This window comes from Pangasianodon hypophthalmus, chromosome 24 (assembly GCF_027358585.1).
Source record: "Pangasianodon hypophthalmus isolate fPanHyp1 chromosome 24, fPanHyp1.pri, whole genome shotgun sequence".
Classification (NCBI taxonomy): domain Eukaryota; kingdom Metazoa; phylum Chordata; class Actinopteri; order Siluriformes; family Pangasiidae; genus Pangasianodon; species Pangasianodon hypophthalmus.
Window position 1 is genome coordinate 4,110,517 of NC_069733.1, and position 17,688 is coordinate 4,128,204.

At 40.0% G+C, this 17,688-nt stretch overlaps 1 protein-coding gene across 2 annotated transcripts in view; it reads right to left on the reverse strand.

Moving 5' to 3' along the window:
• Positions 1-204: 204 nt before the first annotated feature.
• Positions 205-17,688, reverse strand: part of ssh1a (slingshot protein phosphatase 1a) — a 59,266-nt gene continuing 41,782 nt past the window's right edge. For both annotated transcript variants that reach the window (XM_026939581.3, XM_026939582.3), the window contains 11 exons: positions 16,546-16,667; positions 13,589-13,657; positions 12,827-12,892; positions 10,533-10,727; positions 10,079-10,172; positions 9,635-9,763; positions 9,458-9,504; positions 9,137-9,283; positions 8,499-8,699; positions 7,546-8,188; positions 205-7,277 (listed from right to left, as the gene is read on the reverse strand). In XM_026939581.3, coding sequence (XP_026795382.2) covers positions 6,216-7,277; positions 7,546-8,188; positions 8,499-8,699; positions 9,137-9,283; positions 9,458-9,504; positions 9,635-9,763; positions 10,079-10,172; positions 10,533-10,727; positions 12,827-12,892; positions 13,589-13,657; positions 16,546-16,667 — 2,775 coding nt within the window. In that variant the 3' untranslated portion in view covers positions 205-6,215. The remainder of the gene's footprint in view (positions 7,278-7,545; positions 8,189-8,498; positions 8,700-9,136; positions 9,284-9,457; positions 9,505-9,634; positions 9,764-10,078; positions 10,173-10,532; positions 10,728-12,826; positions 12,893-13,588; positions 13,658-16,545; positions 16,668-17,688) is intronic.

Sequence of the window (17,688 nt, forward strand, 5' to 3'; positions counted from 1 at the left end):
GGTGTATTCAGTTCGCACAAAAGAGTGTAATTATTTTTTAATCATGGGCATTGCCTAGCAGCTCTCACTACACTTTGTTTTACACTTTTTGTCTGCCTTTAACAGCGGCTTGAAACAAAAGTCATGGAAGAAAATTCAAAGATCAGGTTGTTGTAGAGGTGAACTGTGACATTTGACAAAAAAAAAAAGAAACCTGAACAGAACTGAATGGAAAAAGAAAGTTTATTTCCATAATATACACACAGTACATCATTTCCACAAAATGTACAAAGTGCAATATGCGTCAGAACTACAGCAAATCTTGCGGTACAAAAGACAAAATTACTGCATACTTAAATATAAAACAAAACTAATGGCAACAGTAGTGAATAAGAGAATTGCGTACACATCACAACCTCTTCCTATTTGCATGAAGGGCCTTAGCGACGATATGGCTGCTTTAGTGGAGGCCCAGATACGTCACAAAATTACATATGATTCATGTAGTGATGAAATCTCTCTTGTTCACTCAAACCATTCTTCCCAAAGGTGCAGTAAAAGTGGCATCAGCTGAGCTAAATTAGCTTCCTCATGAAATAAAGTCTATACTGACTGACTGGCATTGGACATTTACTTTAACTTTGGTCATGGCTGAGCCAGAATGTGCTAAAAATGTCCTCTGTTTGGAGTGAGAACTTGGCAACTCTATATATAACGACCGTGTACAATTCTTCTCAAGAAGTATGCTGTTTGTTTTTCTCTTCCAGGATTTATTTTTTTTTAAAAAAAAGTCAGATAATCAAGCCTAAATGGTATAAAAACTCAAAAATGAAAGAGAACAGCTTTATAACAAAATTGTTGGCAACATAACAGAAGGGACGATACAGACTGAACCATGCCTCTGGTGTTTCACTATAAGGCACTTTAATAACGCAACACTAATGTGAATGACATGAACCAGCAACTCCTTTGACTTGAAGTGGCATCAGAGGCGAAATGGCAATGGCTTGTGTCAGGGTGAAGGGTGTTCAGGGACACTCTTGGCATGAATCGTGGCTCAGTGGAACGGGATTGGCAAGAACGTTAAAACGCAAACACTCGAGCCCTAGAGGGCATACAGGAAAATCAAACTCAGGTTCCCAAATTCAAAACACATCCCAGAATTTTCCTCAACACTTCTACTCGGGAATCACAAATCTATAGTCTCGCAGCTGCTCCTGAAAGATGGATGGAAATGAATCTCTGCATCATTGCACCTAGGAAAAGTGAGGACCCTGTTTTTCCCTAAGATTTGGGAACCAGAAGATGATTATGACAGACAACTCATCAGTAAACTCATCAATCAGATTTCCACAATGCTTGTTTTGGACAAAATGAAATGGCTTGTCCCTGATTAAATCATAAATCAGTGTACATTTTTGAAAAACATAATGTCCAAAAGCACAACCAGCCAAAGAAACCAAACCTAATAACATTTTACATTAGGGTTCCATTAGTAAACATTAACAAATCTTAAATGTCAGCATTAATAAACTGTAAGTAGTGTTACCAAACTACAACAACATTTGTCTGAATTGTTAATGAAATAACCTGGTCTGACTAAAAATCCACATGAGAGAGCAAAGATTTAATGTTCCCTGTTCCCTGTTATCCTGTTGATAACTTAATGAACTTGCTTTTCAGACACTAACGTGTTTTCATTCAGGTGTTATTCATTCTGGGCTTCATTTCATGAACACTGTTTAATGCAGGTGATTATTTGGCTTATTTGGTTTATTAATTAATACAAGTGTTAGCCACTTCGTTAATATTACTGATGTTGTGTTAATGCTGCAGCTTGCATTTTTTCATGTGTTAAATATCGCCAGTTAAGGGAACCTTCATGTAAAGCGTTACCAAAAAACCTTGTAAACAGAATTCACAGAGCTATGGCTGAAATTTCTGATAATAATCATTTGACACAACAGAGTGGTGATTCTTTTAAAATCATGGGCAGTAACTAGCAGCTCTCGCTAGTGCTTCTGTTTGTGGGGATGAGTAAAAAAAAAAAAGGGGGCCAAGCACCCTGCGTCAATGCAGTTCCTCCCTAATATGAGTAATCTGAAATTGCACAATAATGTGGAGCACATCTGCTGTAAAAACACACAGACTGCGAACGAGTCTGTGGAAAAAAAAAAAAAAAAAGAAAATAAACATTAAAATGCTTCAGCTCTATTAAAAAAAAAAAAAACCATGGGAATTTGAAATCTTTGGAGCTATCGATTATAATTTATTCAAATTTGTTGATTGCAATCTGTGTACGTGGGTAATATTGTTTCGCTAAAATCACTAGCTTTTCCTTTGATCAGCAACGCAGACGTGTGAACTTGATGTTTCCTCGGTGAATCCGAGCCCAACCTTGTCTCAGGAAACCCAAGATGTTTTTTTTAACAGTACGATATCAGGATTTGGAAGTAAAATTCAGATATCAGGTTGTTGTGCAGGTGTACAGTAGTGCCTTTTTCAAGCCAAAAACCAAAGGTTTCCCTTCAGAGTTGTAATGAGGATGCAAGTACCGGCCATTTTGTCACCTACAAACATATTTACATACAGTGCATTGTGATGCGTGTGCATTCGATTGGAGCGTGTGTGTATCGTATGAGCCTGCTCATGGATAAATACTAACGTGCACTCACACACTTGGAAGGGTTTTTTTTTTTTCTTTTCATCTCTCATAAATATTTCACAGTAATCGCACGGTCCATGGTTTGGGACGTCACTCGCGCTCGCATGCAAAGGTATATACAAGACACACTTCAGTCAGAAACACGCATACAACAGAACAGCATTGTTAGATGTACAAAATAAGATTTAAAAAAAAGGTATTTTGCATAATAAAAAATAACTCAAGTACTTAAATATTGAAACTTGTCGACTGATTTGAAAAAATGGGAACAAACCTGACAGAGAATGAGTGTGTGTAATAGTGATGGGTGAATGAGTGTGCTGGAACATAGAATACCTGTATAACTGAGTTTGTGTGTGTGTGTGTGTGTGTGTGTGTGTGTGTGTGTGTGTGTGGCTGTCGATCTTGTGATCTCACACACAGGAATTTTGAGACCCTCAGGACAGCACACACTATCATACGACAGATACACATCACATGATCCTGATAGAAATCAACAAACTCCCAAACTCAGTCATGTTGGAATGCAATTACAGACAAACGGCGCACACACACACACACACACACACACACACACACACACACACAATACATACATACATACACATAGTTGTGTTTGTGTGTCTGTGATTTTTAAGTCTGAAATGTATTTCAAAACACACCAAGATTTGATCAAATCATATTCATCTTTAAAAATTCAAATAATTATATAGAAATTTCGATTTATATTTGTTCAGTAGGAGAAAACAGACCTCATTTCTTTTTGATCTCTACCCTTCCGGCTCTTTCTAGATCAAGGCAAATATCTGAAGAAACCATTCGGTAACTAGAACCTGCTTACTACATCTAGAATCTTCCACTCTAAGTGAAACGTACAGTATTACAAAGGAGAGAGTCGTTATAATCTTACTCTGCGTTCATACTAGCAGCTAACATGTCAATGATGTCACTCCTGGTCCGCGTTTTCCATGTTTTCATGGTTGTGTAGCGCAACTGTCGTCACTTTTATAAATCCCCTTATACCACAGTGCTGCTGAATTCTTAATTCTGATTGGTCAGAAGGCGTGGACTAATTTTAGGTAACGGCAGCTCTGTCAGTAGTTCTGTCTGCAACTCAAACCACAGGTTTATATTAATGTGTTTGTTCTAATACGTTATTATTTCCATAGTAACAGATCTTTCACAGGAACTTGTATGGTGGACGCACCACAATCGAAATCTAACAATAAACTGTTGCTATTTAACAAAGAAAAACATATAATTGTTGATATGGTGAAGTTTTCTGTAAGGAGATTTTTATTTAGCATTTTTTTTTTTGGAAGGAGTCTCCAGTGTCAGCGCTTTGTAACAGTCAGCAAGTTTTCCGCCATGATGTTGAGTTTTGTGGTTTCTAGGTTAAATGACAAGCTGGGTTTTTTCTTATTAACTTCAAGAGAAGGTGAGGGAATTACTTTTTATAGCTTCTATAATGTAAGTAATAGTAACAGGAACTACCTTGTTTCACGTACATAACGTTAAACACTATAAAAGCATAAAAAGTCACAGTAAGTTGCTGTGATATAAGAGGACTAAAACACTTTAGGGATTTGCTGTTATGGGAAAATAATCTACGCATCACCACCGGGTCGTGTTTTATTCCTTGGAAAAAGGAAGTAATGAAAGTGTATATGCTCTAGTCTAGAATTTATACAAATCCCTGGGTTTCTTTCGCTAAAAACACAATTTAATACTATAATAAGATAGAACTGAGGCAACTTCAGTTTCTATTTCATTTTCAAGTGGCAATCAATGTAGAATTGGAACTAAATGCAAGTAGGAACTGAAGTTGTAAGGAAGTAGAAGTGGGCAGACAGATAACCCGTGGCGAAGTTTGGCCGAATTGAGAAAAATCTTAATCCAGATGTTAATTGAATTTATAAATAAAATACCCCCCCTCCTCCTTATTGCTGGATTCGCAACTCTGTGACGAACATACACCCTGTGTGATGAAAATGAACGGATGCCTGCTGCTTTTTCTCTTGCTAGTGTGAATACAGAGTAACTGTGATTGCTCAGGAATCTTGTCTGGGGCTGATGTTCCAGAAACATCCTTATACCACGTTCATAGGATGTTTTAGCCTCCACTGATATGCATTGCTGGTTCGTCATAGGCGTGTTTGTGGAGCTTTGTGGATTTTAGAGGACATATATTTATTTTGTGCTATAACCCAGTAGACCTGCGAACACACTGAGTGTGTGCCAAGTTAAGGGTTGACAAGAGCTGCCCTTGTAGAGTTCTACCGCTGGAAAATATAGCTCTGGACGTTACATGACAACCAGGATTAGTTTCTCATCATCTAACCCAAAACCGGGGTAAATGACCGTAGTGATTGACGTAGCCCCCAAATGCAGCGTTCTCACTGAATCACATTTTTGACAGATACCAAAAAGTCCCTAAGGTGCTAAAGTGATAGCTTCCATATTAAAGCATTCAAGGAAATCATCACTATGAGGGTCTGAGACAAAATATCAACCACTGTTTCTCCAAAACACCTTAAGAAGACTTGAAAGCCTTCTCCCACACACAGACACAAACACATCTTAGTGTTTTCAATATAATATTTCAAACAAGTCCAGACTGCCATCATGTGCCCAGTGTTAACATTCAGTGGTAAAATGAACCATGGAATTCAGACCAGAGCAAAATACAGCTATGTATCTCCAGCAACATCTGTTGATATACAGAGCAGAGTGATCAGCAGAGAGATTGAAACAGAATTGTGTTTTTCCATTCTAGAAACTTCTCAGCACACACTAAGTAACCAGCAGTGATTTGGAAATCCCTTTCCCTTTGCTGTTCAGAAGTATCCAGAAAGTCATCAAAAATGTGAGTAAGCAGGAAGATGGGATTCACACCGAACCAGACTTTGATGTGTAGACGCACAGACAACAGGTAGCAATTTCTTGTGAAATATGGCTGCTCAGCAGGAAGGGGAACCAAAGCAATGGTTTCCTTGGACGCTTGGCCGAAGAGCACTCGGTGTACACGTAGTTTTTCTCACACATTTTCAGCTTCAGTTCCATGCAACAAAAGCCTTAAAACCACAAGAGCCTTCTCGAAATATTTGGATAACCTGTTTCCTTGAGTAGCATATTTTTAATATTCACAGCATTTAAAAGGTCTGTTCATTCTGAACTCTATTTGTTAGTTCATCTACTGCGCAGTCCTTCCATGCAAGTTGTAAGAACTTCAGCAGGATGTTCCCTTTGACACCATTTGTAGATGACCAATCCTCTCAAGTAAGAGGAAAGGCTTTTGGGACAGCAGTTTTTGTGTTGCAAACCCTGTTTTTTCCCCAACTCTACATTTTAATTTGGGTAAAGCACAGTCCTTCCACACATATTCCAGGAACTTCAGCCGGGCCTTTTCCAATCCACCCATTAAAGAGATCTTTTTACTGCAAACCCTAACGCCCCACCTGGGTATCGATTTGCGGATGGCCAATCCTTCCATTTAAGAGAAAGAGGTTTTCAGGAAGGGAAGCTTTGTCCAAATACATCATCATCTTGCACAAATCCCCCTCCCTTATTGTCAGCTCCTGGGCTCAGGTGTTCCTGTTGCTCCGGGACTGAAGAGCTCCATGGCTGTAGTGGCAGAGCAGAGATTGGCACGGTCCCAATCTGGACTGATAGTGCCCTCTGGCTCCGGGGAGAGCGTGAGAAGAAGAAGGGTGCCAGCGTCAGAAGAGCATGCTGAGGAGCACAGGTCCTCCGTGGAGAAGGTGAGACTGCCGAGCTTGGCTAATGAGTTGGAGCGCTTTAGACGGGAAGGCACTGTGAGTCCGGCCAGGCGCATCCTCGCTTCTATCTCCTGTGCCCGCTGCCGCACCAGACCCGGCTTTCCACGAATGCTGCGGATGCTGTCGCTGCTCGAGCTGCGTGTCAGCGTGGAGCCGTGTGGGGATGAGACTGGCGTAAGTGCTCCCGAGTCTTCAGCTACAGGTGGCACTGATGTCCAAAAGTCTGCTGGAGTACCGCCCATTCCAGATGAAGATTCGACAGATGCAGAAGGACGCTCTGTTGTCTCTGCAGAGTCTCGTGCTGTAGTCCCTGCGTGTTCGCGGAAACGTTCCTGGAACAAGCCTGAAAGTTTCTCCAGCCTCTCAGCTCGCCGCCTGACCAGGCCGGACCTATGGAGCTGGTCTAGTGTCTCCTGCTGTTGCTGCGAGCTCCCCTCTCTGGGAATAACTGGAGACCTCTCTTCTGCCTTGTCCTTGCCTGCTGATACTTCATTCCTTTTGACCACTTGCCCCAGTGCTGTATCCTTTGTTTGCTGAAGATCAGGTTTCTGTGACAGGCTTCCGGACTTGTCCTTATGCACCAAGGGTGGAATGGCTGAGGAGACACACGAATCTGAAGCTGTCTTGCTGCACTTGGTGCACTTGCAGTTTGGGCCACAAGGCCATAGGCGCGTGGGTGTGATGGCCTTGACTGCAACACTGCTGCAAGCTGGCACTTCGACAGAGATACTAGGCACACCAGAGAGGGGTAAGGGGACAAGGCCATGTCCACTGGCATTAGAGACGGTACTGGGGGCTGTGAGAGAGCTGGATAGTGGTCTGGGTTTAGATGCCTGTTTCTTAAGGGTATTCTCCTATACAGAAAGGCCAGACAACAGAACATTACTGAAAAAAATGTTTTAGCTAAAGGTCACATAACCAAATTCAGTCTGTAGTAATTAGGGTCTTTAAAACAAAAAACTTCCAGAACAATGACTGAGGAATGGAGCGTCTATGACAGAAATTATATTTACTACATTTTCTGACTATAATTCTGACATATTTTCTGTTACACAGCTACAATCACGACATAAAGCAGTCAGACAACAACAAATCAAACAAGTCAGCAAAACCTTTACTCACAGCAAGATTGTTTTGTGTTCGGAGGTGGTTGTTGTTGTTGGAGTTCTCGTTGCACAGGTGATTCATGTTACCCAGATCGATGCCACTCGCCTCACACTCTGCCCCCCCCACACCTCCTTCTCTCTCTCTCCTCCCCCCCTCGGCCAGTGCCTGCATCTCCTCCTGTTCTTTTTTTGCCTCCTCCTCATCTTCCTCTTCTACAGTGCTGAACTCAAGGCGCAGGCGCAGCTCCTCCAACGGTTCGGCACCACGGGTGCAAGTCTGTGCTGCTGTGCCCTCTCCAGCAGGAGCGGTGAAGCGGGGTGTTTCAAATGCCTCATCATCCAGCAGGGCATCACGCTCCACATCCTCGATCTCAATGTAGACGCGATCCACATCCAGCAGCGGCGGCGGCATACGCACCGGTGTTGACGGCTCGCTGTCCAGCGCAGAGTCCGACAGACGCCGGAAATAGTAGTTGTAGTTTTGGGGGTTGGACGGGTCAAGTTCCAAAGCAAGGGGCGAAGAGTGAGCAGCAGCTTCGCAGCACGAGGGACCGGCCCCTGGGGACGAGGAGTCGGCGCAGCAGGGTGCTGCCGGACGCTGACAGTCAGGGTGATCACACTCAGAGTCTGGATGCCACAGCCGATTGTGACGTTGCTTGCTGTAGAGTATTTACAAAAGTTGCATGATTGCCCCTTTTAAATATTGTGCAAATGGATATTGGTTACTACATAACTAATGCTGGAAATGATAATGGAAGGGCATTTTTCAAACATAATAGTGAATTGTTTTTTTTCTGAGAAACTTACTTTACAAAGATTTTTCATTAAAGTGAAAGGTCTGCCAAAAAACTAATGTAACTGCCCAACTGCAGTCCAACAGTCATAACGCTTGGTATTTTTGGTATTACATAAGTATATTTTGAATGGTGAAATTGTAAAGCAGATCTCCTCTGTGGGGAAAATGCTTACCTTGCATCCAGAATGCCCTCATATTCGGCTAGCTGTCTCATGAAGCTGTCATTGGGCCGCGTGACACTGCGTTTCTCTTTGACGAAGTTGTAGGCCTTCTCCAGGGTCCAGCCGTACTCTTTCATGGCGTAGGCTATGACCGTAGATGCCGAGCGGCTTACACCCATCTTACAGTGGACCAGACACTTAGAATGGTTCTTCCTGAAAATTCAGAGAGGTGAGAAAGTGTGAAACAAAAATTAAAACCAAGGAATGAACACAGTAGCATCCAAACCTTTCTAAGGACTGATTCTGTCACTGTGTTAAACATGATCATACCACCATAATAATAAACTGAAGTATATTTAAATTTTCTGTCCACGTATCATTTGATTTTTTTCCTAACTGTTCTGCCAACATATAATGAATAGAAACAGTAACACACCTATGTTCACAACAGTTTATTGTATCTTAATGACCAATACCTGACTCCATAACTATCGCCCTCTACGCATTTTCTGCTACTGACGCTACTGCTTTTTAGCAAACGTGGTAACATAGTGAAGATAGGTCAACTTGTTTGAGAAATAAAATTTCATAAAACGACAACAACAAGAAGAACAAAAATAAAACACTACTGACTGTTGTGTGCGTCTTACTTAGCCTTAACGATGAAGTTGTACGTGTCGTTCCAGTGAGCCAGCAGGTCCGTGGTCTCTTCATCGTACACACGCACATTGTGGTAACAAAAAGTCCCCGGGAAAAAGTTGTCGATCTCACGTGTGACATTTAGGATGTAGCCCACCCTAAGAACAAAACGTTACAGTGTTGATTAAGGGCGTCCCATTCAGGGTATATCATATTGCATAACATGCATCCATACTAAAATGTTTGGTTAATAGGAGAATCCAAGAAAGCTATAAGAGCATACACTGACAGCATTAAAAGTCGTTTCTATACATCCATACAGTTTAACGCACCCTGTCTCCTGTAGCTCCTCTAGATTCGAAGCGTTCCATTCAGATCCCTAAAATACATTTTAAAAACCCACAGGATTTACATAACACACATTGTTTTCAGCATTATTGTTATTTTTAGTACTCCTTTAACTTTAAAACGTTTAACAAGCCATTAAAACTTTTAATTTTTCCACTAACCAGGTAGAGGTGGTCGAATATGAGCGTGGCTTTATCCATCTGACCCAGGATCAGCAGAATCTCGTTGTCAATGAACTCTTTGTACTCCTTCAGATTGCAGTTCATGTGCTGCTCGAGCTCGTTACGGATCTGACAGAGGTGTGAACAAACACATAACACAATGGGTTTTTTTTAAACATCCTTAACACTAGAGCTACAATAGCTAGACTAATCATGAGCACATCTATTTACCTACCATTAATTAAATTTATACAACATTGCTTGTAAATTCTCAATTCTGATTGGCCAGAAGGTACTGTGCTCTGATTAACAGAGTGTAGGAGTGCATTTAATGCTAAATAAATTATAAACTTTTATGTTTTATGCAGAATGTGTGACATTTGGTACATTCTAGGAATTTCACTCTGACATTACAGAGCTACACACGGCAGGTTTGTTCGTCACCTCCTTAGACGTCACATTCTCCAGGTCCTGCAGCATCATGATGCTCCTGAGTTTGGTTTTGATGAGGCATTCGGTTCGCTCTCCCTCCGTCGGCCTGGAAAGAACGCCAGATGAAGATTAAATCACAGAAGCGCTTCGGTTTGAGCCACGATAAAAGCTACAAAAAAACTACTTGATATACGTAGAATCAAGCTGCTATGCTCCAAGCACATGCACCAGGTTGAAGAGCGATTGATCCGGGATCTATTTTGAGAGTTTTCCGCTTATTCAGCTACCTTATTTCATGTCACAGTATGTCAAAGAAACTAGACAAAGAAAAGAAAATTTTACTACCAAAAACTTAGTGTATGTCAGTGGACGAGACCCTAAAATATACTGAAATATACTGAGGATACATTGCACTCTTCAAAGAACAAAGTGATCAGGTTAGATCAAGGTAAGATTAAGAACTCACTTGTCTCCGAACATGGCGGGCGAGTCGGGTCGCAGCGTCTCCAGGTCCTGCATGGCGTTCCACTCATTGATGCAGCTCTGTTCGGAGGAGATGCAGCTCTCATAGTAGCCCGTCCAGGTGAGTGCAATTCCGCCAGGGAAGTAGTTATATCTCCGCGACACCTCGCATGCTTTGTGCAGCACCTGCAGAGCCGACCTGGTAACAGCGCAAAGGTCAGGAGTGAGAGACCGGAAACTGGACTGTTCCCATCCTGCTCGCTCATACCTGCACCTGACGATGGCCAATCTGTCTATTATACGCATACTTCTAAGTATACGTTTAACCATTACTCAATATAAACATCAATTCCTTTACTTTCAGATAAAATTAATGGTTCACAGTGCCGTCCAGATTAGACTGAACTTCCCACTAAATCCTCTCAAGGTTTCTTTTGTCCATAGCTGTCTTATCATTTATGGGCTTAAGCCTAGAATCAACAATCTAGTACTTTTCACACTGTAAAAAAATCTTGGCTGAATTGTATATCATACTGTGTGTTAACATGTTCTCCATTTCAGATTATACGACGAAGATCCTCTAATGATAAAGCAAATTTCTGCTTACGTCATCAGTCAGAGGAGACATGTAACAGAGACACGTAAAGAGAAACATTCTTAAAATAAGGATATGTTTCCAGTCCATTAGCATGTTTCGTTTACGTTTTGCCGTTGCTGGTTTTTTTTCTATGCAGTCCTGCTATTGGTGGTTTTTTAGATGAGTGTTGGAGCAGCACTCACATCCTGAGATTTTACTCAAGCATTTCTGACACATTGCCAGAACTTTGGCGTCGGCTGTCTTTGGCCGCAAAGGCACTAAACTGGCAGATGAGCCAATCACATTATGCATATTAAGACGCATACAGAATTATTTTATGACATGCAATTCTTGTCTGTGACAACAACATGGAGATGAAAATCATACAGTGTAAAGCTGGCATAAATCACTAGGGTAAGTGCACTGTCTGTAAAACACTATAAAAATAAACGTCTCCTCTATTCGATTCCATCAGTCAGAACCTGGGAGGAAAACGTGAAGTGCATACAAAATAATCTCATCAGTAAGCAATGTCAGTTACACACACCCACCAACAGGTGGCAGCCAATGGCTGAGTTTGGTGAATCTCTCAGTAGATCTGATCAACAGTGTTAACAAGCAGTGTGTGCTCAGAAATAAAGCTCCTGACCCACCCAGCCACCTGAACAAGGCCTTCTGTATGACCACGATCAGCTGAAAGCACGCACGCGTATCTACCGTCATCGCTTCCTTTTTCCATCGTAATGAAATGAGTTATTCACACTCTGGCCACATGAAACCAGAGCTTCTCAGAACAACAATGCTGCTGTGTCATGAGGTATCACCTTCCATTTTTTATTCAAATAAATATGACTATGAATGCAGTAGGACCAGCTTTCAAATTTCCTGTTGATCTTTGAATATTTGCGATAATATCTGCGATAATATTAAAACTCTTCTTGCCTTTCTGAGCTAAATTTACATTCAGAAGGCAGTCAAGGGTTAACGCAATGCTTTTCCTAATTTTCCCTTTACCCCAACTGTAATCGATAAGTCAAATCCAAAGTTTGCTCCTTCCTGGTTTTGCACTAGACTTAAAAAGCGACTGTAGCTAACAAGTAAGGGAAGTTTATAGCTACCAGTTTAGCATGTCTGCAAACTGCATGTTAATGTTTTTCCAAACAGAACAGGTTGTGGTTTCTGACACTCTATAACACACTGTTATATAGAAAAATGCACAAAATGACGTCACAAAACTGTCACTTCTCCATTGTGAGAAAAGGAATCACGTTCTTCCTCAGCACCAGCATCACACTCAGGTTGGAGGCCTGAAGTCTGAAGGCAGAATTGTATATGATAATATAATAGCTCATACTGGATTATTATATTAATGTAATCAACTTCAGGGAGGTAACAGTAACACCAGCTTGTTGTTGATTATTTTCCTATAACAGCACGTCCTGATGTGTTTTATTTCTTTTATACCACACCAATTTGCCGACTATTAATTTTTAATCTATTAATGAATGACAAATTGTACATTTTATCTGATTTTAGTTCCATTAATGTTTTTTTTTTAAGTATACTTATTCTGCTATTTTACAAAACTAGAAACAATCTTATCAGCTTATCAGCTACCAGTAGCAATCAGGGAAAACCTAGTACAGGATTTATTTCTGACTGAACTGTTCCATTAAGGGGACAATAAGAGCCTACATTGCTAGATTTTGAGTGTGTCTTACCACATGGCCTGAACGGACACAGGTTTAAAGATGTGTGTGCGTCCTGCTGTAGTCACGCTGAAACCCCTGCAGACGGGAACACAAAGGTCAACAACCGATCCACTTCGAAAGCTTAACGTTTCCTCTTGAATGATTGGAAATTAAAATAAATATTTTTGACTTCCTGTTTAGCCTCTCGCATACAATTAATGGGCATCTTACATTCTCTTCCTAAACACCTTTAATGTGATGAATACTGTATGTAATATAGCAACAAAGAAACATGGATAATACCTTATTTATCTATACGCACTACATAACTACTTATTTTTCGGCCATAAATGTTATAGGAGTAAGAATATGAGTGATATTATGATAATATCCGATTTCAAATCCCAAATCAGATGAATCTGTTTTTAACTTCCCTGGAATGGAAAACTAATATACAGTTTTTACCCAGATTTATAACCATCATCATCATCATTATTGTTTTTTTTTTTTTTTTTTTTTTTTTTTTTTAAGACATTCTTTTATGAACCAGAGCTCTGAATCTGAATATCCTGCTCAAACACCAGTTGCTCAATTTGTTCCAAAATCATTGTGATGCTACGTCTGTGATTACAAATAAAATACACATTAAAACACTGCTGGTGCTCTAACTGTAGACGACAGAATGACTGACTTCTAAAAAACGTTTTTAACATTTGGTGACGGTTGCTACAATATTCACACACACTGAGGCTGCATTTGTGTGTTTGGACCAGTAGGGGAGGATGCACTCACCCGTCTCCGTCCAAATGGATCTTTGTGTCGCTCCAAAGAGGCAGAACCATCCCTATAGAGCAGCTTTTACTGTGAGGACAAAAAAAAAACACAACTGTTACCCAACTCTGACTCTTTCAGTCTGCAAACATCCTACGTAAACACTGTAATTGCCCTGAATATAGTTGTTCAGCCAAGACATGTCTGATGTTTAAAGCTTTTTTTTTTTAAATCCCAATCCCGCCCACTTCCGTTATTTTTGTTCGTAATTGCTCACGCTATTTTCTAACAAACTTTAAAGATTCTGTTTCCCAAAAGATAAACAAATTTCAATTTATTTATATTTTTTTGTCCTGCGAGCTTCTTAACCGACATCATATAAGTAAAAACCACCCGAGACTTTTATTGGGTGCCACACCTCTTGAGGCAAATGTAGCTAACGCGTAACATAAGTTTACAGCCTATAGACTCTAGCATCGCACAAACCTGACGTCTAAATCATCACAAATGTGAACTGGAATATTACGTTATCACTTTGACTATCACTATCTTTAACGTGCATTTACATGCCCAGTCTTTGCACCACGCCTCCTCGCTGAGTTTGTATTTAGCTCTGTGACATCCTTTCGTTCGTTTTTATAGCTCGGTGTGTCGCACACTGTCACAAATCATACACACAAACCTGTTTGAGACACTGAGCAACTCGACACACCTGTTTGAGGCGAGTGTGTGATGATTCAAGGCATTATTAACAGGGTTTTTTTTTTTAAACACCAGACAAGCTTTGCCTAAGATTGTCTATATTGGAATTTTGCATACTTAATAAAACCTACATAAAAATCTAGTGATTAGAATTAAAATGTTAATTAAAATTAACTAAATTAATTCAAATGTAACTTCACTGAGAAGACACTCTCAACAGCATGGTGTGTTGGAATGTCATTACTTGGTTTCTTTATTTAATCAAGAAAACGTGCTGTATAAAATATAAAAATATTTGATGCCATTTTCAGTATAAAAATCTAACGTAAATCCAATAATAATCAACATTTTGGGAAATGTTTGGTTCTGGGTATCGAGAACAACTGAATTAGAGGAAAAACAGTTTTACAGTTTTACAAATACAATGTGGCTTACTGTGTGGTTTGTAAGATTTAAAAAGGAAACTAGCATGTAAGTTATAATGTGAAGTGGGTAGAGCTTAAAAACTTCTTCAAAGTTACTAAGTTTTGGATAATGCAATGGACATGAGTGAATAAAAATAGTGAAATAAACATTTTTTCTGTTGTGTTTTGATATTTTATCACTACAGTTTAATAGAAGATGTTATAGATGCAGTGCAGCTTGAAAGATTATTGAAGTGACCTTTAACAGGTCAAACTGGTAGCTTACTTGTTAGTTATGCTAGCTTTGTAGCTCCAGTGTAAATCTAATGATGTAAACTTCAAATACATTCATGGCTATTTGACTATATTTGACTAATTTGTTTTCCCACCAAACAAACACTGCAAAGTAAGACACTTCCAAAGACAAAAAGCATGCTTCGTATGCAAGATATTTTTAGTAAATCATAAGGTTAGAGAAATTACAAAGTGGAATTTAAAGTATTTTTCTTCTTATTTGGTGCAGAAGATCTACACTCTTCTCCATCATGATTCTCTTCACTTGAATGCTCATGACTTCAGCTGAAGTGAATCATGTGAAGTCTTGCTACTGATCTATTATCGCAGCTGTTCGCGTCGTCGGCTCGAGCGGCCCATCACACTGACTCAGAGCGTCTGAGTGCAGTTAGACTTGATGAGTGCGTAACCACAGAGATTAACGCAGTGTAGTAAAGCTCAGCTGGTCTGTCTCACCGAGGAGGAAGTAGCAGCAGAACCTAACTCAAACCACCAGGTTCATCTTCCTGATTTCAGTCAGGTCTGAGATACACCTTCACTGAGCTAGTGTGGACTAAGAGAAATTACAATAATCAGCTTGCTAGCAAGCGTAAAGTTGTTTATTCATTAGGTCTTGGTTTTTGGTAGCTAATGAGTTTGAAATTTGTATTCATTATTAGTTAAGCAAAACTACGCTAATCTTGTTTTAGCCTTGTTCTTATCTAGCAGTGGGGTTAGGCTTTGGATTTGGACTCTAAGGCTAGGGTCGAAGTTGAGCTTAAAAATTCATGCATCATCTGGTCTTGGATTTGTTTCATACTTGACATCAGTGCATGTTTTCATGTAATCTTAAGGGAAAGTTTCATAAATGAAAAATGCCTCTGTTAGCTTTTTTTTGGTTCCAGCAGAGTGTGCATGGAAAACATGAACAGAGGAGCAAATATAAGAAGATATACGACATATCGAGTCGAAAATATTTTGTCATTATTCCAATTTTGTAATCTAGAAGATTCAGTCAAGTCACACAAGGAGCTCCAATTCTCTCAATTTTCTGTCTCCAAAACTACAGCAAAGGCACAAAACTTCCTCATCCACAGAGTTACACAAATGTTTAGATCATTGTGGCAGAAAGGTGTGGTCAAGCACCGACTGTGAACATGCAGAGGAGTCGCAGAGAACAAGCAGGTAATGAGTGAGTGGTTACACCTGCGTATGTTCTTAATCATGGAAGTTTGCAGTAAAGTGTTTTTTTTGACCATTGGGAAAAAGGAAAAAAAAAAAAAGTTGACGGTGGGAAAAGGTTGACACTGACCTTGACAGTAAACACAAGACAGAGAAAATGTGAAAATGTTGTGTGTGCTTTTTCCTTGATTTTTTTTTTTTGTCAGTGATTCAGTTGGCCAATAGAAGAACAGAAAAGTGCTGTTAATACAAAGGAAAGTCTGAAAAAACAGTGCTAACATGGTCAGCAATGTGCAAAAGCTAGTACGATGAAGTCTATTCATTGTTAGCATTGAGCAAAAGTATTTCTGAAGGCAAACCTGTGTGTGTGTGTGTGTGTGTGTGTGTGTGTGTGTGTGTGTGTGTGTGTGTGATTACCTGTCTTTATTGCTGAAGTCCATCCCCAGCAGAATGTTTTCCTCCGTGTCCTGTCTGCCGCTGGTGTAAACCACCACCATGTACCGCACACGATCTGACCAAGCGCTCTCCAACCGCACCGCCTGCCACCCATAAACACACACACACACACACACACACACACACACAGATAATAAGAAACAGCCACTTATGTCAGTAGACAGCAAACATCCCATTAGCGATATCTGGATAATGAATGATCTGATTTCGCTCTTGCTTACTTATATGCACTTTAGTTCACACTGGGAGATTCAGTGAGATGTAATGTATTATTAATACCTAGATGATACACAGAAACTGCCCAAGAATGAAGTGTGAAGTTTACTGTGGTTAAAAATATCTAATATTTTACCTAAAATCTAAGGTTTCCCAACTAGCTCTTTTATGTGAAATTTGGAAATGTGAATTAAAAAAGCAGAACTAAATGGCTTAACATTGTGGATAAAGGTTTTACATTGGCTGCGGTGGAAAAGTTTGTTCACTGATAAAGAGCAGATGAAAAAATGAGCGTAGAGGTCACATGTTTCAGCACTACATCCAGATATATCTATATAAACATGGCCATAGAGGACACTCATGATGTGTGGAGAAATAAAGGGGAAAAAAATGTTTTTTGATTTAAATATTGAAAACAACATAAAACATTGCCGGGACCCTGACCAGGATAAAGCAATTACATAAGAAGTTCTGCATTATATTACATTTTTCATTACAACACTCCAGTTTTGTTATAGCAGATGTTTTTGGAAATGTGTTTATATGTATTATATCTACTTAGGGCTGTGCAATATGGCAATGCATATCTGAGGATGATAATAAAAAAATATCTAATGATAGATATTTTCCTATATCGATGAAGTATATCGCAGATTTCGCAAAAGACAGCCGACTGATGTCACTAAGGTCGGCGCGAGGAGATACTAGCGGCGTGCTGTAACAAAAACAAAGACAAGCATGGACGAGAATGACACAGAGCGAAACTCGGCACAACACTCTGACACAGAACAGGCATCAGCCCAACTAAAAGATAAGGAACTTGTACCTAAAAAGGGAGGTATTTCTGTCGTTAGGATGTGGTTTGGGTATAACAAATCAGTAACTGAC